Below are 26,493 nucleotides of genomic sequence, written 5' to 3'. Positions count from 1 at the left end.
CCTCAAACTTGCAGTTTACTTTGGGGTTGGAAACCATTACATGTTGACTGTGGCTGTGCCGGGTCTTGCTGTCTGTAGATAAAGCTCAGTTCTTCCTTCTTCCTTCCCCAGAGCTTAGCAGGAAACAAAGGGCCAAAAGGGTGCGTGTGTTTGTGTGTGTGTGTGTGTGTGTGTGTGTGTGTGTGTGTGTGTGTGTGTGTGTGTGTGTGTGTTCAGATTACAGGTGCCTAGGAACTCCTGTCCCAGAGCAACAAGCATGAAAGGTGGTATGTGTCTCCTCCCTCATCAAGGCCCCAAAAGAAGGTTGGAAGCTGGCTTAACTTCCAGCTATCCCCAGGCTCAGTTACTGCAGGGCTGCTGCTTCTCCTTTTCCATACCCGGGGCGCTTGCCTTCTCTCCTCCCTTAGCAACCGGGTGGCTGTGGATACCGCTGGCAGCTGGGGCCCCGGGAGTCTGTGGGTAGCCCTGTGCTGATCTGCTGCGGCGTCCCAGCCCAGGGGCCCCGACGCAAGGGGCTACTGCAGTGCGAAGCCACCACGCAAACGTGGATTTCAGGGCTCAGACCTCGCACTGGGGCCGGGCCCTCGCACACGCAGCCACCGCATCTGCAGCGGGGTCAGAAAGAGATTCTGCAAAAATGAGCCATTCTCACCCCGCTGGGTAAGTGACAACTGGAGCTTTTCCACTGCTGGTGGCTCCAGCCAGCAGCCCCTCCTCCTCCCGCGTGCTGCAGAGGGAAGGGGCGAGAGGGGGAAGCGAGAAGGAGGGCTGGGGTGGGGGGAATTATGGATTCTCTGTTAGCAGGAGGGTGGCAGAAATCCCAGGCATCAGATCTCCTCCGGCCCCATCCTTGCTTCTTTCACCGATGTTCGCCTCCTGAAATTTTCATCCTGAAACGATTTAAAAAAAAAAAAAAAGAATGTGAAAAATGCATCCATTAAGCAGGGAGGTTAGCTGGAATGAAAAAGATCCTGTGGTGGGAGCATAATGTGTTTAGATGCAAACGTGGAGCTTATCACAATATTCATGTGTTGGGGGATTGGAGGCAGAGAGAAGTTCTCATTTCACCTGGGCTGGCGTATACACGGGGCTCGCGTTGATTTTCAAGTTGCTGGAGCTGTCATTGTGGAGGAAGGCCGCTTATGACACGATTTCTATCTTCCTGCTCTCAAAAGCATCCCAAGGGTCTTCTAGAAGGATTTCGACCAAGGAAAGTGATATGACAGGAGAAAGGAAAGGGGAGAAGACGAAGCTTGGATGAGGGGGGCTACTCCCCAGAAGTCTGCTGCCAATATTTAATATAACCTAGAAAGTTCCCGCAGTCACTATTGGCTATTGCACTAAAAGGTCATTATTCTTTAATGAAACAGAGAACATCCAACCTCCTTCAAAATTAACCAGTAGAAAGTAATTAGATGATTCTTTTGAAATTATGATTCACCTAGTAAAAAAGATAACTATACTGATCTTATGGTTAATGTGAAAAAGCCATTTAAAAATACAGCGCATATTTTTAGGAGCAGAACATTAGCAGAGGGGAAGATATTTAACATCATTTGAAATTTCTGATGTCTGCAATGTCATAGTAGTCATGCCCTTGGGATTTAGAATGAAGCTTGCGTACTATTTGCTTCTTTCTAGTATTAATGGTTGAACTCAGGGCCTTACTCTCACGCTCCTTTTGCTCACAGCTGTACTTTAACCACTTCAGCCACAGCTCCCACCTGGCCTTTTGCTGATTCATTGGAGATGGAATCTCATGGCGTTTTCTCTCAGGGTCGGTATTAAAGGGCAGTAATGCAGATCTCAGCCCCTAAGCTAGGGTTACAATCAGGTGAACATATTTTAATGTTTGAAATAAAATATCATAGTCATATAAGATACCCTGCTGGAGTCAGGTTTAGAACCTTTTGCAGAGAGATGACGCTATGCTTAAAAGAGCTTCGTAATTTTTCTTAAGTTGTATTGAGTTTAGCTACTTTAATATTTTTTGAGGCTGACTTCCTGGACATGAGTCACGTGAGATGCAAGTCATACTTTTTTTTTAATTGCCCTTTACAGAATGCCTGAAGTTGGGGAAATGAATGTGTCCGTCATGGTTGTCTTCCTATGTTTTTCAAGTTTTTGGCTGCATTAGAGTCTGATTAGACCATTTAATCATCGCTTTTAAAATGTGGAAAAACCTGTAGATTCCTATTTCATTATGCATGATTAAGATTTCAAAAACTGCAGTCAAATTTTTCTGAAGCTTTATTAGTTCCAACCATATGCAGGAAAAGGAAAAAAAATCTGATTTAATGAAACAGTGGTGCTTCACAGTACTTTTCAAGAAAGATATTGACATGGCAACAAAGACTGTGCATTAACATGTGAAAATCAGCAACATACCTTATGAATCTTTGTTCCATCTGTACGTAAGAAAGTATTCAGAAAAAGGTGGAACTGAACCAGTTATATGTTGAATGAACGCCTTCTGTCAGTGACACATTCAGTGAAGAGGAGCATGAGTTCACATGTGATAACCGTGTGAGAGCTAACCATTTCTTAAGTGCTTGCCATGAACTAGGCTCTATTGTAATATTCCACATGACATTGCTCATTTCTACTTCCTACTCACTTCATGAGGAAGTTCAGGGCAACCTCATCTTTTCAGATAAGGAAGTTGAGTTACAGCTAGGAAACACTGAAGTTAGAACACAAGGCCAGCTTCAGAACTTATGTCCTTATCCACACATGGTCAGTGGCTTTGATGTGCATGATCCTAAATATGCAGAAATTCTTTTTTTAGTATCAATCTCTTTTTTGTACGTTTTTTTATTGTAAAAATGCTGTACAGAGGGGTTACAGTTACATGAGCAAGGTAATGAGTACATTTCCTATTGAACATTGTTGCCTCCTACTTTGTTTTCCCCTACCATCCCTTCCCTCCCACCTTCATAACTCCTCCCTCCCCCAAGTTGTTGAGTTCATTTTTAACATAGTGTTGTGTCCATCTCATTGTTACAATGGGTCAGCCTGTATCCTTATTTAAGTATTTTGTTTTTTCCCTTTCCCTCCCCGAATTAGAGAAGTTTATATACAAGATGCAGGGCACCGACATCAAATGCAGTGAAAACAGGGGTTATACTGTGGGGGAGGAACATGTGAAGCAACTGAAAAAAATCACATAGTACATTCTAAATACGTTAGAACCAATAGCAAGAAAGAAAAAGATAGCCAGGCGCCGGTGGCTCACGCTTGTAATCCTAGCTACTCAGGAGGCTGAGATTTGAGGATCATGGTTCAAAGCCAGCCCGGGCAGGAAAGTCCATGAGATTCTTATCTCCAATAAAGCACTAGAAAACCGGAAGTAGCGCTGTGGCTCAAGTGGTAGAGCACAAGGACACAGCGCCCAAGACAAGAGTTCAAGCCCCACAACCGATCAAAAAAAAAAAAAAAGAAATTTGTGTCCTTATCTTGGGGTTCATTTCACTTAACATCATCTTATATGGTCATATGTACATGGATTTTGGCCTTTATTGTGATATTTATTAAAAAATAAGGGGGAACAATGAACATATGTAACAAATCTAAATGCCCCAGAATTCACTCAAGAACAAAATTATTCAAATTGCTCTAGTTTCCACCTTAGATAAAAGTAGTATTTTCTTGGCCTGTGTTACCATTTGGAAATAATAAAAATTTCATTAGCAAATAGAAGATTTCATTAAAGCTGAGCAAGCTCTTTATCATTACTGAAGTACTTTACACTTATCACATTTTTACGGATAAAATGGTAATAAAGTGTAGTTGTGCAATAAAACAGAAATTTTAGGGTCCTGAAATTCCACCAGTCAATAAGTGATGTCCTAGTGCTTTTTCTTGGTATCTCCTCAGAGTTTCTTTGCTTGCTTAATTACAGCATGAAACACTGGATATAAAAATTACAAAGAACCTGTAATGGCTTTGTTCAGATAGAATTTAGAGTAAATAAAAATGGCCTTAAAAACTGCTGTCAAAGACAATAGAGTGAATCTGAGCTGCATTGTAATTTGGTGGAGGTTGAATATAAAACATCATTTCCAACTAATGAAATTGTTTTTATTAATTAATAAGTTTTTTATTGTGAAAATACTGTACAAAGGGGTTTCAATTACATGGGCAAGGTAATGAGTACATTTCTTATCAAGCATTGTTGCCTCCTCCTTTGTTTCTCCTTACCATCCTTCCCTCCCCCCCATTCCCCTGCCAAAGTTGTAAAGTTCATTTTTCGACATAACGTCTTGTACATCTCATTGTTTCAATGGGCCCACCTGTATCCCTATTTAAACAATTTGTTTTTTCTCTTCCTCTCCACAAATTATACCACCATCAAATACAGTAAAAACAAATATTATATTGTGGGGGAGGTACACACAAAGCAACAAAGAAATCATCTTATAAATACGTTAGAAACAATTGCAAGAAAGAAAAAACATTTGAGTCCTTATCTTGGGGTTCATTTTGCCTAACATCAACTTATCTGACCGTTTCTGCTTGTCTTAGACATATACTAGTTATTGCAAATAAGGGAAAGCATGAGACCTATGTTTCTTTGGGCCTGGCTTACTTCACTTAATATAATTTTTTTCAAGTCTTTCCATTTCCTAACAAGTGGGGTGGTATCATTCTTTCTGATGGAGGCATAGAATTCAATTGTGTATATATACCACATTTTCTTGATCCATTCATCTACTGAGGGGCATCTGGATTGGTTCCATATCTTAGCTATGGTAAATAATGCTGCAATATGCATAGAAAACCAACAAGACCACAATAAAGGCCAAGAAATCACTCCCAAACTGAGAATCCAAGAACCATAGGAAGAACCCAGTTGTTGCAGCCCCCAAGAAGGTAGATAACATGGCAGGAACTCCCAAATACCTCTCAGTCCTATCTCTTAACATTAATGGACTTAACTCTCCAATTAAGCAACATAGACTGTGTAGTTGGATTAAAAAGCAAGATCCTTTTATCTGCTGCCTTCAGGAGTCACATCTTGCCCATAAAAACACATTTTGAAAGTGAAAGGCTAGAAAAAATCTACCAAGCAAACGGCCCCCATAAACAGGTGGGAGTTGCAATCCTAATATCAGATAAAATAGACTTCAAATTAAAATTAGTGTGAAGAGAATAAAAAGGTCACTATATACTAATTAAGGGATCTCTCCTTCAGGAGGATATTACAATTCTAAATATCTATTCACCAAATAACAGAGCACCCAAATTTATCCAAGAAACACTACTTTTCCTCAGATCTCACATAGATCCAAAGACATTAATTGTTGGGGCTTTAACATACCACTATCCCCACTAGCTAGATCAACTTGGCAAAAACTCAACAGAGAAACTGCAGATCTAAACAACTGCATAGAGCAGTTAAGTTTTTTTTTAATTGTGAAAATACTGTACAAAGGGGTGAGCAAGGTAATGAGTACATTTCTTATCAAGCATTATAGCTTCCTCATTTGTTTCCCCTTCCCATCCTTGCCCCCCACTCCTGCCAAAGTTGTAAAGTTCATTTTTCGACATAACGTCTTGTACAGCTCATTGTTGCAATGGGTCCACCTGAATCCCTATTTAAACAATTTGTTTTTTCCCCTCCCTTCCACAAATTATACCAACATCAAATACAGTGAAAACAGGGGTTATACCGTGGGGGAGGGACATACAAAGCAACAAAAAAATCATCTTATAAATATGTTAGAAACAATAGAAAGAAAGAAAAACCATTTGAGTGCTTATCTTGGGGTTCATTTCACCTAGCATTAACTTATCTGACCATTTCTGCTTGTCTCAGACATATACTAGTTATTAAAAATAAGGGAAACCATGGGTCCTATGTTTCTTTGGGCCTGGCTTACTTCACTTAATATAATTTTTTCCATGTCTTTCCATTTGTTAGGAAATGAAATTGTTTTAGAATGGAAAATTTCAATTGACAGACCCTCTAGTGTGTGTGTGTGTGTGTGTGTGTGTGTGTGTGTGTGTGCTTGTGGATTGTGCAGTGGCCCTAGACTAGAGATGGATTAGAGACTTTATTTCCGAAATCATGCATGAGAATAAAATGATACAGCTCTTCTGGCTCCTTCAAGTTCATCACTGACTCCATATAAAGTTGATTCTCTGTGGGAAAGATCCACTTGGCTCCAAGTAGAGACAGTCATACTCAGCTGTAAATTTTCCTTGAGGAAAAAAAAAATATGAGGAGCACTAGAGTCCATGACAAGAAAAACATGCAGCAGATGTACGTTTTGAAGAATTGTTCTGAGGTTTAGGGGTTCTTTTTTTTTGGTCTGTTTAGACTTCTTTGTCGTTAATGTCAAGAAGGATTTCTGTAATGAGAATACACTGAAGTATGATAAAGACTGAATTAACACCTCCTCACTACTTGCAAACTCAGTTCTTTTATTGCCAGAGTTAAAAAAAAAAACAGAAGCAAAGTTGTCAATGTTTAGATGTATCTGTATCCAAAAGTAACAAAAATTGTAACCTTGCCACATGGTTTAGACCAAAGTGACCATGGATCACTTGAGTGGTGTAAACTGTCTGACTCTGTAGGTTAGTTTGTAGTCATGTCAGTGGTAGCATTCTAGATTGTTGTACACTCTCACTACCAAAATTATCCCTTTCTCATAGAATTTCTGACTTAAAATTACTGTACAATTAAATTTCAAATGGGTAGATTCTATCCCTTCTCCTGTTAAATACTAACATGAACTTTGAGGAGTAACTTGGTTTAGATTAAATCAACTGAAAAAAATTCATTCATCATGGTTTCTCCTCTGATCATTTTGTGGTAGAGATTCTGATCTTTTTCTAAAAGATACCATGTCTATCATTTTCCCCATGCTCATATAAGTCAATAGTCACTTCATCTTGCTTGGATTCCTTCAGATTCCTTCAAAAATCACACAGTAATCTATCACCCCATTTCATTTTGATAAATTTATTTTCTTTTTTTTTTGCTGGTGGTACTATGGCTTGAGCTTGGGGACTCATGCTCTCTTTTGGCTTTTTTTGCTCAAGGCCAGTACTCTACCACTTGAGCCACAGCTTCAATTCTGGCTCTTTTTTTTTAACTGGTTAATTGGAGATGAGAGTTTCTTGGACTTTCTGCGCAGTCTAGCTTTGAATTGCTACCCTTAGATTTTTAACCCTGAGTAGCTAGGATTACAGGAATGGTACAAGTGTCCAGCTGGATGAGCTTTTGATGACAACTCAATTAATTCCTGCTTCAGTTGTACTAAAATAACATATTGCGAGCTATGAGATTTCTGATCAATGTTGTAGTGAAGTTATAAAGGCCATTTGTTGAATCAATACTTAAAATTGACCCTTTGTTTCTGAGATGTTTTTCTAAGTTCAGTGCACCCTAAGATATCAAGTGATAAAAGATAGGCCTTTTTTATATAAAAATAAAGGAAGATTATAAAATGGTGTGTGGGGGAGGGCAGAGAGCATGCAGGGGGGGGGAGTGAATAAACATACTGGAAGTTTATTTCCAGGAAGATCAATTTTAGGGGAGCACAGAGGAGTAGAATTTGATTCTCTTAAAACAACCCTTTACTGGACTCAACCTGGAATGTTTTTTAAGTTATCCTGTTTTTTGAATTTCTGGTGCAGAGCACAGAGTTCCATCCAATGCAGTCTTCTGTGCCATTCTCCTTTCTTTTCTGAGTCTGTGCTGAGGAAAATCATCTGGAACTGGGAAGAGAGGCAAGGAGTTTCTCAGCTAATATGCATTATTAAGAAGCTCAGATTGTTTTTTTGAGAAGGAAGCACAACTTTTGGGCTCACTTCTCTGTCCTCAAATCAGTATTAAATTATTAAATAATCTGAAGTCTCAGTACTTTTTGAGTTTGGTCATTAGTTGGGGACTTGGAGAGGTCTTAGAATAGAACTCCAGCAATGGCAGGTCAATGGGAAGTCTTATAGGTGTTTTTGACAACCATAGGCCTTGTTCTAGCTGCCTGTCTCAAAAAGACAGTCAACCTCAAAATAATAAGGCTTTCTCTACCTATGAGTCCCAGATGAACACAACCAGTGGTTCTTTCATTACCCAGAAAATTAAAATCATTCTCTTTTTGCAACAGTCCCAGTATGGCAACACATCTTTCATTTGTAACATCATTGCTGAGAAATGTTGTATTGGAAAATGCACTTGGATTAAAGTAATTCAGTGGAGACCTTGCTTTTTTGGATTAAGGTTTTTCTGAAGAAAAGAGAAAAAGATGTGACAAGTTGACTGGTGCAGCTTGAAAAATCATGCCTTACTGAGATTCTGTCAGTGTTAGAATTAAAGGTTTTTTCGAGGCTTGTTGGCAAATCATTGCTTGTATATTGGGCCACAAGAAGGAGATGAAAAATGAAGAGCACTGAAAAGTGTACTAATATAGATCTAGATCTCATAAATATTTCTCATTCTCTTAGGAGTCTACTTTGACCCTACTTCTCCTTTATGTGTGTCACTCTTTCTTAGTCTGTGGGCAGATTACTGTGCAATTTCTTATGCCAAGACTCATGATTTCCCCATGTGGAGAGGATTATCACTTGAGAGACTTGTAATCCTCTCCATTTCCATATCAGCTTCCTTCATGTATGGGGTGGGATTCAGAATATCTGCATCTCTTTCCCATGGGTCATTAATGCTCCTTTTCTGTTTGCTACCACAGATAATTTTGACTCATGCTGTAGCTGTTTGGGTTTCTAGGAATCAAAGACAGATATTCTTTATTTTTTTCTGTATAAGTCCATATTATGCAAGTTACCTGTTTGCTTATCCAGATGTTATGGACTGAATGGTGCACTTCTTCTAATTCCTGTGTTGAATTCTTATCCCTCAGCACCTCAGAATGTGATTGCATTTGGAGACATATATTTAATGAAATGATAATGCTAAATGAGATCAATGGGATGAGCCCTAATCCACTGAGTTTTGTGTCCCTGTAAGAAAAGGAGATTGAAACACAGATATGCATACAGAAGAGATTATATGAACACACAGAAAGATTTATCTGTAACAGTATAGGAGTCATGGGTGTGATGGTACAGTTGGGTTACCAAAATGCCACAGACTGGACAGCTTATAAACAAGAGAAATTTATTTCCCACAATTCTGGAAGTTGGGAAGTCCAAGAACCATGTGCTGGCAGCTTCTGTTTCTGGTAAGGAACTAATGCTTGGCTCCCATTGGCTGCCTTCTAGCAGTGTCATCACATGCCAGGAGTGTCAAGAATGAGGGTATCTCTTTTCTGAGTGCTAAGTCCATTCACGAAGTATCAACTCTTCTAGTCACTGCCCTTTCCCCAAAGTGCTCACTGTCTAATACCCAATTGGGGATTAGGATTTCACCAATTTAAGGGCATATTAACCCAAGGAGGGACATTGAAAGCCCAAGTTTCAAAGGAGAAATCAAAGCCAAAGCTAGCAAAGTGTATGAGGAAAGGTCCTTCAAAGAAAGATAATTAAGAGCATAAATCAGTGATCTCTACAGGTAAGGGTTGAACTTTGGCTAAGTCTGATTAGTAATCAAATTATCCCCCATATCTCAGTGGCTGATGCTGATTGAGTTATAAAATTGAACATTTTAAGCTGGTGATACATTTTCTGTGACTGTTATTATTTTTCTATAATAGTCATAAACATTTATAAATTAATGAAAAGTCTTAGGGCAAAATATTAAGGCAAGGGAAGAAACAGCAGGGTACTAAACAGGCGGTATAAATTGCATAAAGTAGTTATGAAACAGCATTAAAAACTAAGGATTTTAAATTGAATTGAAGCATTGTGTTTTACAGTGGCAATTAATTTGGTGTTCTCTATATGCAATGGACTATAATATTTTGTATTTGTGAATATTATGTGGCTTTCATTTTAGGAAGTTGCTTCTGTTCATGGCTTGTTCCAAGCTACTTATAGTAATATTAGTTCTAATGCTTAGTTTCAAATAAAAATAATAGTAGGGTCAGCCAGAACTTGGAGTATCTGAATAAGTATCCAAGTAAGGTTTTATTCTCCACCTTCTTTGTATTTTGAAAATTTTATACTTTGAGAAGAAAAGTACAAAGAAGAAAATCAAAACTGCTTTGAGCTTTTACCATCCATAAATAATTATAGTTAGTAGATTTTTTTCATTCATTTCCACTCCATATCCTTATGGTTTCTTCCTGTTTGTAAAGTTATATTGGCAGCATTATACTATCTGAAAAGCTGTTTCTAAAGTGTTTTTAAATTTAAACCCAAAGGGATCACATAGACACTTCTCTCATATCATTTGGATGGTCTTTGTATCTCTCATATAAACTCCTAAATGTGGCGATTGCATAACTGTATGTCTTTGGGTTTTTAGTGTGTTCCCAAGACTACACCTTAAACTTATTGCAGTAGTTGCTAAAAACTCTTTTATAGTCATTTATTATCATTCTAAGAGCACATTTGCTCATCCCTTTAGTTCATAGGTCCTAAGTGTTTACTATGTGCCAAGATCATATTAGTGCTTACAATGTTCCAGGAATTCATTTCACAGGGATTCATTTGAGTGCTTGGAAAAGCTTTAAGAATAGGTTTCTGACCTTTGTTGTCCTTGAGCATCATGATGATGCTATCAGTTATGAATGTGTTCAGCTGTTAGCAAGAGAAAATAATTGTAATAGCTTAAAAAATAAACAGATTTAATATTTTAATTATACTTTTCAGATAAGATACTATAAAATCACCTCATAGAGAAAGATAAAAGACAGACCCCCAAACAAAAACATTTCTGGAATCTTTCCAGTAGACTTTCCTTTTATGTAACTGACTATAACTGTATCAATGGACATGTCTAACTACAAAGGAGAACAGAAAAGCATGTATTTGACTTTTCTAAGCTCTACTGTAGGAGATAGATAAGGGAGAAAGGTTTGGGAATGGATTTTTTAGGCAGTCCGGTGTCCACTACAGTGCTTTAGTGATTGGCTACTAATAGTGGTCTTAGATGTCTGAGTTTTCAATGTTCAAATTTGTAACTGTCAGATTTCTAGATTGTCACATAGCTTTTGTGTAACTCAAAGCAAAATCTGGGATCTTACTTCATTCTTGTGTTTTTTCCTTTGTTTCATCTTTGTGTAATATGTGCTTTGCAAGTTGTTGATAGCACTAACTGAGATGATATGGTCCCTTAGCACAGGGCCTGATAAATAGCAAGTATTCATATACTAGCTTTGTGTTTGGTACAGATTTCTTCAGAACTTCCATGACTAAGTCATGAACTAGATGTAGAATTAGGTTTTTTTGAAGAAACTGCCTTGAGATTAATTTGCAGAAGAGAAGGCGAGAATTTGAAGGCAAGGGGGGATATAAAATAATATATCTGGGAATATTTAAAAATAGTAAAAAACACTCTCTAAAAAAAGGCATGATAATTATAGTCATCACTGTAATAGGCCATTATGACTTTGAGTGAGAAAAGATTTGTTTATTTAGATGCCATTTTCTCCGGAGCAGGCAAGGATGTCATAAAACCATGTGAAAGCTGGTTAGCACTAAAATGTTAACACCTCTACTTTTTCTTTACTCTTCTTCTATTTTCTTTCTTTTTGGGGGCAGGGGCTAGTTCTGCGGTTTGAACTTAAGGCTCCTCATTTTCTGCTTTTTGCTCACAGATGACATTCTACCAATTGAGCCAGGCCTCCTGTTATTTTTGCTGGTTAGAGATAAGATTAGTCTTTTGGATTTGTCTGCCTGGACTGACAGATCTTTTTGTTCTTGTTTTTCCCCCTTTCTTTCATCTTTGTGCTATATGTTCTTTGTATGAGATCACTAGGTCTCAACTTCCTTGAGAGGCTAAAATCATAGTGTAAGCCACTTGGTTTACCTGCTTCTGTTTTTAACATGCACTTACTGTCTGTAGCTCATTTTTGAAATCTTGAGTAGAATACTACCTATATACAAAGGATTTTCTTTCTTAATTGAAAGAAATTTACATTCAGTTATTTATTTATTTATTTATTTATTTATTTATTTATTTATTTATTGCCAGTCATGGGGCCAGAACTCTGGGCCTGGGCACTATCCCTCAGCTCTTTAGCTCAAGGCTAGCGCTCTACCACTTGAGCCACAATGCTACTTCCTGCTTTTTCTCCTTATGTGGTGCTGAGGGATTGACCTCAGGGCCTTATGCATATAAACACTCTACCACTGAGCCACCTTCTCAATCCCCCTACATTGCTTTTAAGTCAGAAAATGACTTCAGATTTATTTCTGATCATCTAAACTCATTTTAAGGTAGATTTAAACATTTCTTTCTCATGGAATCAATAGTCTTGCATGCTACCAGATAAGTGATAGGCAACAACATAAGATAAGTACTCTAAAATTATTTCTATAAATCTTTTCCTTTAGACAAGCTGGAGCCATGAAACATTATCTCAGGTTAGAACCCTGGAAAACAGGGACTTAGGGAGATGGGGGGCTGGCCTCAGTCCATAGGCTTTGAGGTGTATGTAGAAAGATACTGAGATTCCCGTCCTTGGTTAGATCTTCAGAATAAAAAAGGAATTTGGAAGTTTCAGCATCAATTCCAAGAATGCATGGAGCAGGAGTCAGTTACAGAACCTGTGACAGAGGAGAGAGCCTGGGCAGGATGTTGAAACACAGAGCCCAAAGAAATGCAGAAACAAATGAGAAGCAAAGGCAGGTTGTTAGAGATTTCCCAAGAACGCATGTTCACAGTTCCAAACTGCTGAAACTGGTGTTGCTTATTTTATTTTTCTCTACATGAGAGGGACTGATATTCAAAAAGAAATTTTCAATGATTCAAAAAATGCTATAGCAGTCCAAATGTTTACTTTTTGAATGGTGGAGGTTTGAAACTCAGTTAGTCCTTTCAAATTATGGAAAATTGTTCCTCAATTCACTCTTTCCAGAAATGAAGCTGATAAACACCTTGCTTGCAGACAGATTGGAGCATAATGGGGATTTGATATATGATAGCCATTATGTATTTCCATTGGTCTTCGTGCAAAAACATAACATTGCTTGAGACTTTAGGATTTAAGTTTTGAAGTATGTCAACCAAAACCAAATTAAGTATCCAGCTCTGAATAAGCAGAGATACCTCAAGCTGAATGGAAAAAGAAGATAAGGAAGAGAGTTTCAGTCCATACATCATTTCCTGATCAGTTAAACTATTCCTTTTACATAATAACCTGTTCTTGTTTTGGGAGGAAATAAACACTGGTTCATTCCCCAAAATTTAAGGTTTTCTTTTTAAAGAAACTATGCTTTGTATATTTGAGAAATGCAATTAAAAGAATGGAAACTATCCCAGGTGTCAGTGGTTCATGCCTTGAATCCAAGCCTGCTTACAAATACTTGTGAAAAAAAATTGTTGGTTCTAGCTGGGTGCTAGTGGCTCATGCCTGTGATCCTAGCTATTCAGGAGGCTGAGATCTGAGGATCGTGGTTCAAAGCCAGCCTGGACAGGAAAGTACCTGAGATTTTTATCTCCAATAAACCACCAGAAAACTAGAAGTGGTGCTGTAGCTCAAGTGCCACAGTGCTCACCTTGATCTGAAGAGCTGAGGGACAGAGCTCCAGCTCAGAGTTCAAGCCCCAGGACAGATTAAAAAATGCTGGTTCTAAATTTTTCTTCTCATTCACCTGTTCTTTCAACTGCTCTATTATCTTCTTTTAATGCCATTTTTTGGTGATTGTACATTTTTGTGTCTTTTTTTTGTTCAAAGATGGAAAAGTCAAAATTCAATTGATCTTACAGGGAACCAGTCAAATCTACCGTGTCCTAAGAGTATTGGTGCCTAACATATGCCTTTCCTATTGTCCTATCTGTGGGCTCTACAAAACTGCCTTGACAGTAGTCAGCATGGTTGAAAAGCAGTCCGTTTTACTAGTCATTTCATACCATCATATTAAAGCTATAAATAAAATAATATTATGATTTTCATCTGGGTGCATTGTTAGAATAAGCTGAGAGAAATTGTAAATCAATATTTAGCATAATTGCAGAGATCTGGCAGGTTTGGATGCAAATAAAAAAGAATGAGGAATGTAATATAAAATCATTTCTATATCAGTTCAATCACTCTGTATAAAGTAGCAGGCTGCAAAGACTCATGGTCTAATTTTAGTTGGCAAAGTATTTTCTTTTAAAAGGATGGAAAATAATTGACCTACATGTCAATTGTTCTCCTCTATTTGTCTTGCTTCAAGTTTCCTCAAGAGGCTTTTCTTATTGTTGCTGTTGTTCTGTCTCACTGGGAACTTTGATTCCTAATGCAATTGAGTAGTACAGAGCAAAGATACTTATTTGACAAAAACAAAACAAAACTAATACTGTTCGTATGATTATCCAAATACAGCATTTCACATTTTTAAAAAGTCAAAAGACAAGAAACATTTTTAAATCATTTTTAGTCAGATAGTTTCATTATTATTATGAAATGGAAGAAAAGGGAGAATTATGATCCTCACATGTGGATTATTTAAAAAAGGTATGTGTCAAGGAATTAGACCAACGTATTTTGTCTCCATTCATTGAGTTATTCGTTCATTGAACAAAATATTAGCTGTTTCTTGGGTGGGAGGCGCCCTATTATATCTTGTGAAAGGGATAGGGGGAGTTTGTGAACACAAAGGCAGTGATTACAATTGGATGGATGAAAGTTATTCTGGTTGAGACAATGACCATAACAATGGGCTAGGAATGAGCTCATGGAAAATCCTTAGGTATTGGATTCTTGCATCTTCTTTTTGAGTCTTTTGAGCTTATTTATGAGCCATGTCCATTTTCAGAACTTGACTATGAAATGATGAACTTGGCTAGATTTGACTTGATTATTTCTATGTGTGTATATTTCTAATCCAATAAGATAATAATCATTCCAGGTAAACATATTTCCAGACCAGCAAACTTAGCTTCCCTGACTGTACTTCAGAAACCAGTCAATTTTACTTCATAGTGATAATTCTAAGGAGGAGAAAACTAGATTCTTCACAATTAAAATCTTATAAAAGGTAGAATTAGAATTTGATCTCAACTTCCCCTACCCCAACTTTAAAATTTCATCCTTTTTAAAATTTCATCAATTTTTATATTGGGTAAGAAAGAATATAAGTTTCTCTGGTTTAAAACAACAGAAAAGTTATTGTTCCCCTTTAGAGTCAAGGTAACTGTCCTTGAAATTTCCTAAATTTTCTATTTTTAAAATAATAGACACGTAGGTCCCATGGTTTCCCTTATTTGCAATATCTAGTATATGTATGAGTCAAGCGGAAAAGGTCAGATAATGTGATGTCAGGAAAATGAATCCTTAGATATGTATTTTAATGTTTTTTTCCTTTCATGCATTTGTTTCTAATGCATTTATAAGATTATCTCTTTGTAGCTTTGTATGTCCCTCCCCCACAGTATAACCCCTGCTTTCACTATATTTGATGTCAGTATAACTTGTAGAGGAGATGGGGAAAAACAAGTCGTTTAAGGATACAGGTGGACCTGTTGCAACAATGAGAAGTACAAGTTGTCATGTCGAAAACGAGCTTTACAATGTTGGTGTGGGAGGGGGGGGGTGGGAATGGGGGGGGAGGATTGGGTGGGGGGGGTGGGGGGGAGACTGGGAAGGAATGTGAAGGGTAAACAAAGGAGGAGGCTGCAATGCTTGATAAGAAATGTACGCATTAACCTGCCCATGTAATTGTAACCCCTCTGTACAGTGTGTTCACAAAAAAAAATAATAATAATAGACATGAAGCTGGGTTCTGGCAGTTCATGCTTGTAATCCTAGATACTTAAGAGGCTGACTGTTCAAATCCAACCCAGTCAGAAAAGTTTGTGAGACCAATTAGCCACACACAAACAAAAAAGCCAGAAAGTGGGACTGTGGCTCAAGTGGAAGGATAACTAGCCTTGAAAAAAATGCTCAGGGACAGCATCCAGCATCAGGATTCAAGCCCCAGGACAATTACCAAAAAATAAATAAATAGAATAATAGGCATGAATTTCTTTCTTTCTTTTCTTTTTATTTTTTTGGTCAGTCGTGGGGCTTGAACTCTGGGCTTGGGCACTGTCCTCACTCTTCAGCTCAAGGCTAGTGCTCTGCCACTTGAGCCACAGCGCCACTTCCAGTTTTCTGAGTGGTTTATTGGAGATAAGAGTCTCACAGCCTTTCCTGCCCTTGCTGGCTTTGAACCGTGATCCTCAGATCTCAGCCTCCTGAGTAGCTAGAATTTCAGGCATGAGCCACTGATGCCTGGCATGAATTTTAGTGATAGAAAGCTAAATTTTCTAGATTAGATCTTCAGTTTTGGTGTTTGTATTGTTCTGATTATTGATAGCATTTTCAAATATTTTGTTTAGAGAAGTTACTTCAATGTAGAATTTATTAACTTCTTTATTATTAATTTTGCTAAGATATCAAGCCTTTGTTGAGTGCCTTAAGCTTGATGAATTTGTTCCTTGAACTGGAAGTCAATATATTCTTACAAAATTTTTTGGTTGACAATGAGAGATATTTGGTTCAGGTGTTAAAATTCCACTGCTTGTGAACTGTTAACTAACCTACAGACAATGAAGCCACAAGATTCTGGATGTTATTTAAACTTGACTTCCCAATACATGCATTGATTTGTGACCTGTAGAAACATTTTGACTGGCTTTTATTGGAAATCTGCTTTGGCAGGAGAGATTTGATACAGACCCTCTTTGAACACTATCAAACTCTACAAATTGCAGATTTAGTGGCCTCTGAAATGCAAAGCACCTCTTGATGAGGCTTTTCATCTTTAATAATAAAACTGTGCTCATTCACATAAGTCTCAATTGATTCTGTTGAGCATAAAATGATGTAATCATTTTTTCCAGATTAGTAGGGAAGTTGAACCTTTCCATTTATGGCAATGTACAGAAATAGCTCCCATAAAACTTCTTAACTGAAATGCAGCTGAAAAAAAATGCCTCTGTATTTGCTAAAATTCTTCCTCTCTTTTTGTGTAAAGGATAGGAAATAGTTGAACATGTCTATGAGCTTTATGGTCAATGCATATGAAAGATGAATTTTCAGACTAAAACTATGTAAGGTATACTTCTGTGTATTGGTTCATGTAATGAATCATAATATTTATCCCCTGTGATACATATTGCAACCTACTTTTTAAACTTAATCGTTGGCATGCTGGTAAACTGGCTTTTCAGGAAAGAAAAAGAGCACTGGTTTGTAATGTTTGCCACTTTCTCGGGTATAAATACTCCCATGATGGCTAATTTCAAGCTACCAATATCTTGCAAAATGCCTGAAATTTTTTAAATTGTCTCAGGAGAGCCAGTATAAGTCAACTGTAGCACACCACCAATAGTGATTTTTAAACATACTTTTGCACATTTGCTAATTATTTTACACATAACATTTCTCTCAAACCTTCTTTTAAGGTTCTTAATATGAAGAACATTCCTATATTTTGATAGATGCCTGCTTTTACTTCATTGCTAGTGATATGTACAGTTGTCACATATATAATAAAACTTTTATCAGTACTAAGATGATTACTTTGGTCATTTTTAGTATCCTTGAAATCACTTTCAACTTATGGTCTGTGGCATGTCACAATATAACAGTTGAGGCAAGAGAAGGTTTAATCACTTGCTCCTAGCAATGGGGCTACCAATGGTGGATATAAACAGAACCTGACCTGACGTCTTAACCTATACATCCCTTTCCTTCCCCATGAAAGGCTGGGTGGATAGTGTCCAGAGAGAAGGTTGGGGTTAAAGGGTGCTGAGGGGCAGAAGAAATGAGCTAATCAGTCTGGTGCACGAAGAAATGTTGCCTTAATCAGGATTTACTAGGGCTGCCTCTCAGTGAGCAATAAATAGTCCTGTTTATAGAGTCAGAGTATGTTTTAGAGTACTACTCCTTCAAGACAATCACCTTCCAAAAGCCTTATCTCCAGTCACCAGTTAGGGAGGTAGATGGACTATAGTAGCTAGACAAAGGATAAAGTGAGAGTACATGTTCACATGTTTTGTAATCTGCAAGTTGAGATATGGATATCATATTTTCAGCTTCAGCTCAGGACATTTGAGGTACAATGTCTTATCTGGAGACATTCAATTCTTTGTGAGTGCATTAAGTTATAATATGGGAAGAAATACAGTATGTGTGCATGCGTGCATGTACTCATGCGCATGTTCACGCACACATGCTTTCTGAGTTCAGAGCCTGTGCTGTCTCTGCATCTCCCATAACTTACAGAGTGACCTAAAAATATCTGCTCAAGAAATGTTTGTAATTAATAATGATTATAGTGCCTCTTCTTTTGAGGTTTTATAGGACACTCTCTCCATTTGGGGCCAGATGGAGGAAATGATAGGAACTGCTGACTTTTATTTCTATACAGCCCTTGTTTATATATTCTGTCTGGTGAGAGGCAAGGGTTTGGGGACTGAGAGCTGAAAAGCTGCAGCTGGGAAGGCACCAGTCCTTCTGATGTGACTCAGCATTAGGCCCTGAAGGAATGTGGGGTGTGTATAAAAGGGAAAACAGGAACCAGCAACAAGAAAGGTTTGCTTTGTTTCCTTGGGGACTGTTTTCTCCAGTGCACAGAGCCAAAGAGCAGGTCATTCCTTTCCCAGCAACCAAAGTGTGGATAAATAGTCTTGCCCATCACATAAGAAAAGCAAAGACTTTAGACTGGTTTAGCTAATGAGTTATGTGACTTGTGTGAACAACATGGCCAATGAGTAATGTGGTCACAGTCGCCACAGGTCAGTGACTAGAGAGAGGACGCAGAGCACAGAGATCACAAATTGAGGCAGTATGACCAGGAGAGTCAATTTTGACAACAGATTCAGAGACTAGCATACAAAGGGAATGGAGTGTTTAATGTGCACACAAATCACCAAATCCAAGGGCTGGTAAGTTTATTTGACCCAAATGTGATAGATGGAAATAGAAAAAAGAGTGACAATGAGGGCAGAGAACAAATAGAACCCCAGAAAGGCTATGGCAAGTAACCCAAGCTTTGTCAGTAAAGCCTGTGCTATTGAGTAAATGCAAAGGGAGGCCAGGAGCCCATGCCAAGTGCACATGAAGAAGCAGAAGGAATCATACAGAGTCTGGCGGAGGCTACAAGTCCCTCCTCAACCATCTTCCTGGTGAGAAAGGCTTGATGTTGGAACCAAGCTGATGCCTACAGGCTGGTGCCTACATACAGTGAAAGACGTGTGCATTAACCACTTCACCAAATCTATATTTAATTCACTTGAGCGCAACTTCTTGTTATCAAACCATTTATTAGCCAAAGTGTCAGAAATAATTCAGACATTGTCAGAAAAAGAAGTTAACTAAGCCTGAGTGGTCTCAGGGTGGTTGTTTGCAGCTGTCTTTCCAAGGTATCATATGGTCTTGGAAGGAGTTGTGTTACAAATGGACGCTAGCCAGGGACCTAAACAGGAAGAACTTAGAGAACTGATGTACAAAAACCCAACTGGACCTTTTGTGCCTTTCGGTGAGATTAGAGGTGAATTACACACACCTATTCATTTAGTAACATCCTGAATGCATAGATAATTAAAATTCGATCATGCCAAAGTGGCTAAGCACTATTATTAGGACCTAAGTATTTAAAAAGTTATAAAACCTGGATTTTTAAAAAGGGGATATTTTACCTGTCATAGTGAAGTTGACAGAGTAGTCTCAACTCTTAGACTTTTTTTAATCAAGTTTTTTTTTTTTAACACTCCTAGATATTCCAAAACTATTGATTTAAGAAAAGGAAAAGAAAAAAAAAACTTGGGCTGGAAAAACAGACAAAGGACTATATATGATACCACTCTAATGATTTATCTTAAGAATCTGTGAACTGTGGAATCATGATTGTTAGGAGTGAGAGACACCTGCTCACCTTTCTGAAATGAGGAGCTGAAAAGATATTCTGAGATTCAGAAAGGGTAAGGGATACAATGTTGACCTTTCAGAGACAGGAAACCTTTGATGAACTATAGGACACCAAGACAGTTCATTTAAAAGATGGTTTCAAAGCATTATCTGAGGCTAGTTTTGTATGTGCCTCAGTGAAGCTCATGGGTTGTCTTTTTACATAAACCCTGGAAAATAATGGTTTTCACAGTTGTTCATCTGTCTGTAACCCTCATGTGGCACCTTGGCTTCTGGCTTTGTAACTGCTTTTCTGTCGTTTTTGTGGACAAAATTAAACTTTCCTCACCATCTGACAGCATGGAATTTTCCTGAGATGGGCTGCTAAGGAGAAGAGACAGGAAAAGGTCAGCAATACCATCTCTACATAATTAAAGCAGTGCAAACAGCCCCATAAAATTATCGCTAATGACATTTACTGGATTCTATAATATGCATCTCTACTCTGGTCTTAGAATAAGTTAAGGATCAGCTGCTCATAAAATGTACTGATAGTAAATCTTTGATGCAGGTAATATTGTATTTTTTAAGGACAGGTTTACTTATTTCAGGGCTGTGTTGAGGCTTGCTTGTTCTTTTTTTCCATGCTTCTCTGTTATCCTTGCATCTTATCCTCTTTATCTCTAACATATACTTTAATGGATGTGTGGATAAATGTATGTATATGTATATGTATACAGGCCCACCTGAATACATATATTTGCATGTGTAAAATATAGAATTAAGAACAGCTAAATTAAAAATAGCAAAATCTGCTTTATAGACTGAGATTGACATTTTCTAAGACATAGCATATAATCAAAGAGTCAAGTTCCCCCCCACCCTCTCTCTCTCTTTTGCTGGGACTGGAACTTGAACTCAGGTCCTGGGTGCTATCCTTTAATATTTTTGCTGGAGGCTTGTTCTACCAATTGAGCCACAGCTCAGATAATCTATTCAAAAAATTCTGTTCTATCTAGATAGAAATACTGAAATTATATAGATATATATGAGGAAGTTTATATAACAGAAATCCTGGGCATAGACTTAGTGATAAACATAATAAACATAAATGCAAATCAAAACTGTATCTTCATTTTCTGGGTATTTTATTATTTAAGAACACAAAGTACTAACATCACTAGGAGAACAAGAATCAAGAAGACATTCCAGATTTTCAAATCTCAGAAAGAAAACACCAGTTCTATAGTGTGAAATGAGAAATATCACTCTGGGTCTATGGAGTATGGCAGAGGGAAAGACAGGCCTAGCTCATAGGTGCACATTGGGAAATAGGTTCCTGGAGAGGAGATGCATTGCACTGCTTCTTGGAGACTCTGGAAGCAAGCAGGTGAGAGGGGGCAATTTAGAGTATGTACGGAAAGGCTGGCCATTCTTCTGAAGGAGCCATTACTTTTCCCTTTCTGATCAATGGAGTTTGCCTTTCCTTTTCTGAGTTCTTATGGGTTTTTTTTTTGTGTTTTTGGTTGGTTAGTTGGTTTTTTTTTTGTATATTTTTGTGATTAGACTTTTCACACTTAAAAAAAATTGTTTATTATTGATTTCCACACTTGTCTGCACGATAATCTAAGTCATGGCTGTCTCCCAGCTTCTGTCAGCAAACTTAGAAAATAATAGCTACTCTGTACATGTTTATTAAGTGTACCCAGACATGATTAGAGTGCTTGATTAGGCACAATATATCAATGACAACACACCAACAATTGCCTAAGTTATCAAGCAACCCTTCATAAAATCTTAATGGTTTCATTTTTCTGTTTCAGGTTACTTGCAGCATATAATAGCCTTACCGATAAACACCTGGTTGGATATTTTAATAATGCAAGGATAAGGAGGCATCTCTTAAGATCAGGGCTGGTAAGATTTGCTTTATTTTATCCAATTTATTTCCTTAAGTCAAATAATTCCCAACCTTTCTCAGATTTCATCTTGGAGCTAGTCAGTGACATCATCTTCCTTATTCATTTTTATAAGAATTACTTCCTTTCCAAAGGCCTGACTTTTATTTGAGGCTATTTCTAAAGGTGAGAACAGAGGTCACAAGGAAACAAATTATCAAGGAAAAGTCACCATGAATTTTCTAAAACAGTTCCGTAGTTTATCCATTTATTAAAAAAAATCTACTAAAGAACTAAAGCAGAGAAGATTTTGTCCTCAGGAAAATATATTTTTTAATAATCACAGAATGTGGTGTAGAAAACATCAACAATTCAACATTTCCCCTTGATTTTTTCAATGTTCATTTCCTGTGATAGTTTATTAAGACATTAATGTCTTTCAAAAGTGCCCTAGCCACAAAATATCCATTCCTCTAAGTGTATACAGTGTGCAAAAGCTGCTAAACATCTTATGATTTTTCTACTTAAAGAAAGGGTGTGGAAGATGGGAAGGAATGGAAAGGGGAAACAAAGGAGGAGGCAACAATACTTGATAAGAAATGTACTCATTACCTTGCCCATGTAATTGTAACCCCTCTGTATGGTATTTTCACAATAAAATAAATAAAATGCCTTTACATAAAAAAAGAAAAAAAAGAAAGGGTGTGGTTTAGAAAGTGTTAGTTTTTAAAAGAAAGGTGGATTTCCTTAACAATTGTTGCCTTGGTATTAAAGGAACACACATTGCCTTTCTAATGGTTGTTTGTGTGCTTGGCACTGTAGCTTGAATAGATGTGAGAGAGTTTGCTTTTCAGTCCCCTGGGGTTTTGTGCATCATACCTGGCTCAGCCATTAATAAGAAAAGAATCATGAGTAAGTCACTTAACTTGTACAGTATCAAAGCCCTCCATTTCAAAATGAAGCTAATGATGCCCAGTCTTCAGCACTGATATAAGACTGAGAAAAGTGCAACAAATTATTTTAGTTATTATTAATATTGCTTCTTTGGATAGAGTCTATGAGCTTCATGCATAAAAGGAAGGACTTTGTGTTTATCAACAGTACTAACAAATAATTCTTGAGTGCTGGTTATATCTTGACCACCCAGATAAGGAAAATACACCTTTCCCTAGAGCAGTGGTTCAAATGAAAGCTGCTTAGTAGTGTTGAGTAGGGTTCAGCATCACCTGGGAACTTGTTAGAAAATGCAAATACAGAGCACTATTCTGAAACGACTGGATAAGAAGCTCTGGACAGGAGCCCATCAATCTGTCAATTCTGGTACTGTCTAAGGTTTAAGAATTTATGCCCTATTGGAGTTTCTAGTCTAATTGGAGAGATCAGATATCATCCCAGAGAATACATAAGGAACATACATATTAACTGCAAGGGAATGGCAAGCAAGATGTTCAAATCTTTCCTCCAATTAAACACATGTGGCATAAAATCTCATAGAGAACACAATCCAAAGATTGTATGTAGGTTATTTGAAAGTTTGAGTGCACTTTCTATAATATACATCTTTCCATCATTATAAAAATTACAACTTATTATGGTAGCACCACTGTAATTGATCTCAACACCAATATGTTGGAATAAGAATGTTAACAAAAATGCAGCTGGCAAAACTAAGAACAAAATTGAGAATAAATATGTGATTTTCATTTAACCTTAAGAAGAACAAAGTTTAAAGGAATAGAAAGTAAGATGAGTAATCTCAGAAGAATAAGATGTTTTGCTCACAGGACATAAAAACAAAATCAGCCAGAAAGTTCCCTAGCCAGGTGGTAGTTCAAAGCCAGTCAGCAGCAAAGTCCACGAGGCTCTTATTTCCACGTAACCACCAGAAAACAGAAAGTGGTGCTGTGGCTCAAGTGGTAAAGCACTAGCCTTGCTGAAGAGCTGAGGGAGAGCACCCAGGCCCAGTGTTACAACTCCACGGCTGACAAAAAAAAAAAAAAAAAAAAGAGTTCCCTAGAAAGATTTGGTTCCTGCAATAATGCCAATTGAGACCAATACTGAATTCCTTCTATCTAAAGTACTGCATAATCTGTAAAATTTGTGAATCACAACAAATTCAATTACATTCTGAGTTGGAAATCGGAAGAAAAGAAAGCAGTGGGAAAAGACAAAGTAGTGAAATCAATTATTTTTCAAAACAAACAGATGAGAGCCTCTGTTGCTTGCCTGTTCTGCTCTTCAAAGTGTTTTCTATGGAAACATCCGTCTTGTGATCGCTGCTCCTGTTCATTGTTTCAAGGTGGTACCCACCCCCTTCTTCCCAAAGTGTGTTCAAATGGAGAGATAAAAAAGAACACCTGGGCTCCATCAAGGGAAAATTGCTACTCTAATGAATACCTTGTTTTAACTGTCAAGTGTACCACCTGTGTGCGTTTTCACACTGATGGGTATATGAGACTTCCTTTCTCCTTTTTGCCTTATGAAATATTCATTGGAAGTGAAAGTTTATTTATTAGCCCTAATGATGTCCTCTCTTAAGCTTTTAATGATACTACCTCTCTTTTGTCCTTTTCCTCCCTTCTCTTCCCTCTAACACATTTTTCACTTTGTTTTTCTATGTATGTTTCATTTATTCCTTCATTCATATGTGTGATTTATTCATAACAGATCACAAGAAGTGGAAGAATACTTTCTGAAAAAGAATATAAGCTAAATATCATGAAGCAGGATCATCAAAAATATATCCGGGAGTGCTTAGCCCAAGCTATTTTCCATAAGGTCCTTGACATGGAGGTACAAAGATTTATTATCTTCCATATATCTGATAGTTTGTAGTGTAATCATTAATATTATTTTCTATCAGGGGAATTGTTCCTTTACTTCATGAAAAAGTAAATCAAACCAAGTGATTTGGGAGATGCTTTATACCTCTGTAGGTATCCAGAAGCCAAGAGACTGTGAACTTTTCTCTCTTTTAGTTGGGAAAAAATGTGGGCATCATTACATATTTTGTGATATTTAATTTTCTAAATGTAGATTTTTAATTCACAATGGCTACTCTGAAACATACCAGCCCTCACCATCTGTACGTTAATTTCCATTTACTAAAAAAAAAAAGTGACATCTGTTTAAATATCAGTAATTCCACTGCCATGAATTATTTCAGATCTGTTATTCTTTTAAGTCTTGAAGCTCAGCCGTATGTTAAGCTTCAAGGAATAGGCACAGAAACATCTGCTGTCCCTCCTACCTCAGGCCACACTGGTCACTGCAGATTTACAACCCAAGCATCAATATAGTGTACCTTAAAAAAATCCAACATAGCATTTTTTAGTGAAATATCTAGCTAACTTGATAAATTATTTCAGCCTTGCTCCATGAAACTTGTAGTTTCAAGCATCAACACCATTTTAATCTCTGTGAAAAAGTATGTCATTTTTTGGCTTGACCAAATAGCTGTAAATCAAAACTCCTGGCTTGTAAAACTTTTGACCTGTGGGCACAAGTAAACATTTGTGTTCAACTGTAGAATCATCAGTAAACCAATACCAAGTTTAGTTCCACTGAAGAATTTATTATGTCACCATTATATTAAGTATCCCCTTAAGATGTGTGTATCCATGTTTATACATACACACATTCTATTAGTTTGGCAATTCATTTTGTGGTTTATATCATATGCAATAATATGGACCTCCAAATCTGATTGCTTACAAAGGTATTAGTTAGAACTCTGTAGTTTGGTTTAAAATTAATCAATACAGCATAAAATTAAGCTATACTTACTCAATAAGCACTAAGTTCAATATTAGCCTTAGACCTTAGGCTGTAGTTTGTTTTCTTCTCATTCCCCCCCCTCTCTCTCTCTCTCTGTGTGTGTGTGTGTGTGTGTGTGTGTGTGTGTGTGTGTGTGTGTGTGTGTGTGTGTGTGTGTGTGTGTGTGTACGCAGGTCCTGTTGCTGAGCTTTTATGCTGAGGAATAGTACTCTACTACTTAAGCCAGAGTTCCATTTCTGGCTTTTCTAGTGGCTACTTGGAGATAAGAGTCTCATGGACTTTCCTGCCAGGCTGGTTTTGAACCTCAATCTTCAGATCTCAGTTTCCTCTACATCTAGGATTACAAGTGTGAACCCCCTGTACCCTGCTTAGAGTTTAGTTTTCTGAACTCTCATATGACTGCTATATTATGTTGCAACAGAATTAGATGTGATGTAATTTAAGAGCCTTCATGCATTTTTCAAGTATGGAATAAATACTTTGACTAATAATAATATATAATCTACAATGTAGTTTATATGTAATAGAACATATAATAATTATAATGTACAGGTTTGTTATCCCTAATGATCATGGATCTAAAATGTTCCAAATCCATCATGATGATACTCAAAAACTTCTTGGTTTCAGATTTTCAGATTAGGGATGTTTACTGGAGAAAAATCTATGTAAATATTCCAAACTGAAATCTGATATATTTCTAGTCTCAACTATTTTTGATAATGGAGACTCAATTTATACAACACAACAATTAATATACTAAAATGTCATACTCTAAAAAATGTCATACGTGTCTTTCATTTAATTTATTCCAATACAGATGACTAATATTGCTATATTAACACCCATGTGTTAGGAATGGAGTTACTCACATAAATAACATTAATTGCAGGCATCCACCTGCCCAAATGAGAATACAATGGCATGAA

At 37.3% G+C, this 26,493-nt stretch overlaps 1 protein-coding gene across 2 annotated transcripts in view; it reads left to right on the top strand.

Moving 5' to 3' along the window:
• Positions 1-513: 513 nt before the first annotated feature.
• The window catches only part of Erich3 (glutamate rich 3), a 94,359-nt gene continuing 68,379 nt past the window's right edge, over positions 514-26,493 (top strand). The window contains exons 1-3 of one of the 2 annotated variants that reach the window (XM_070007297.1): positions 514-660; positions 21,713-21,806; positions 24,455-24,580. In XM_070007297.1, coding sequence (XP_069863398.1) covers positions 638-660; positions 21,713-21,806; positions 24,455-24,580 — 243 coding nt within the window. In that variant the 5' untranslated portion in view covers positions 514-637. The remainder of the gene's footprint in view (positions 661-21,712; positions 21,807-24,454; positions 24,581-26,493) is intronic. The other variant, XM_070007298.1, reaches the window with a different exon arrangement.

The sequence above is a fragment of the Dipodomys merriami genome, unplaced genomic scaffold (genome assembly GCF_024711535.1).
Source record: "Dipodomys merriami isolate MVZ:Mamm:240054 unplaced genomic scaffold, mDipMer1.0.p SCAF_7, whole genome shotgun sequence".
NCBI classification, from domain to species: domain Eukaryota; kingdom Metazoa; phylum Chordata; class Mammalia; order Rodentia; family Heteromyidae; genus Dipodomys; species Dipodomys merriami.
Note: the sequence above shows the minus strand (reverse complement) of the source record. Positions and strands in the feature narration are given on the sequence as shown.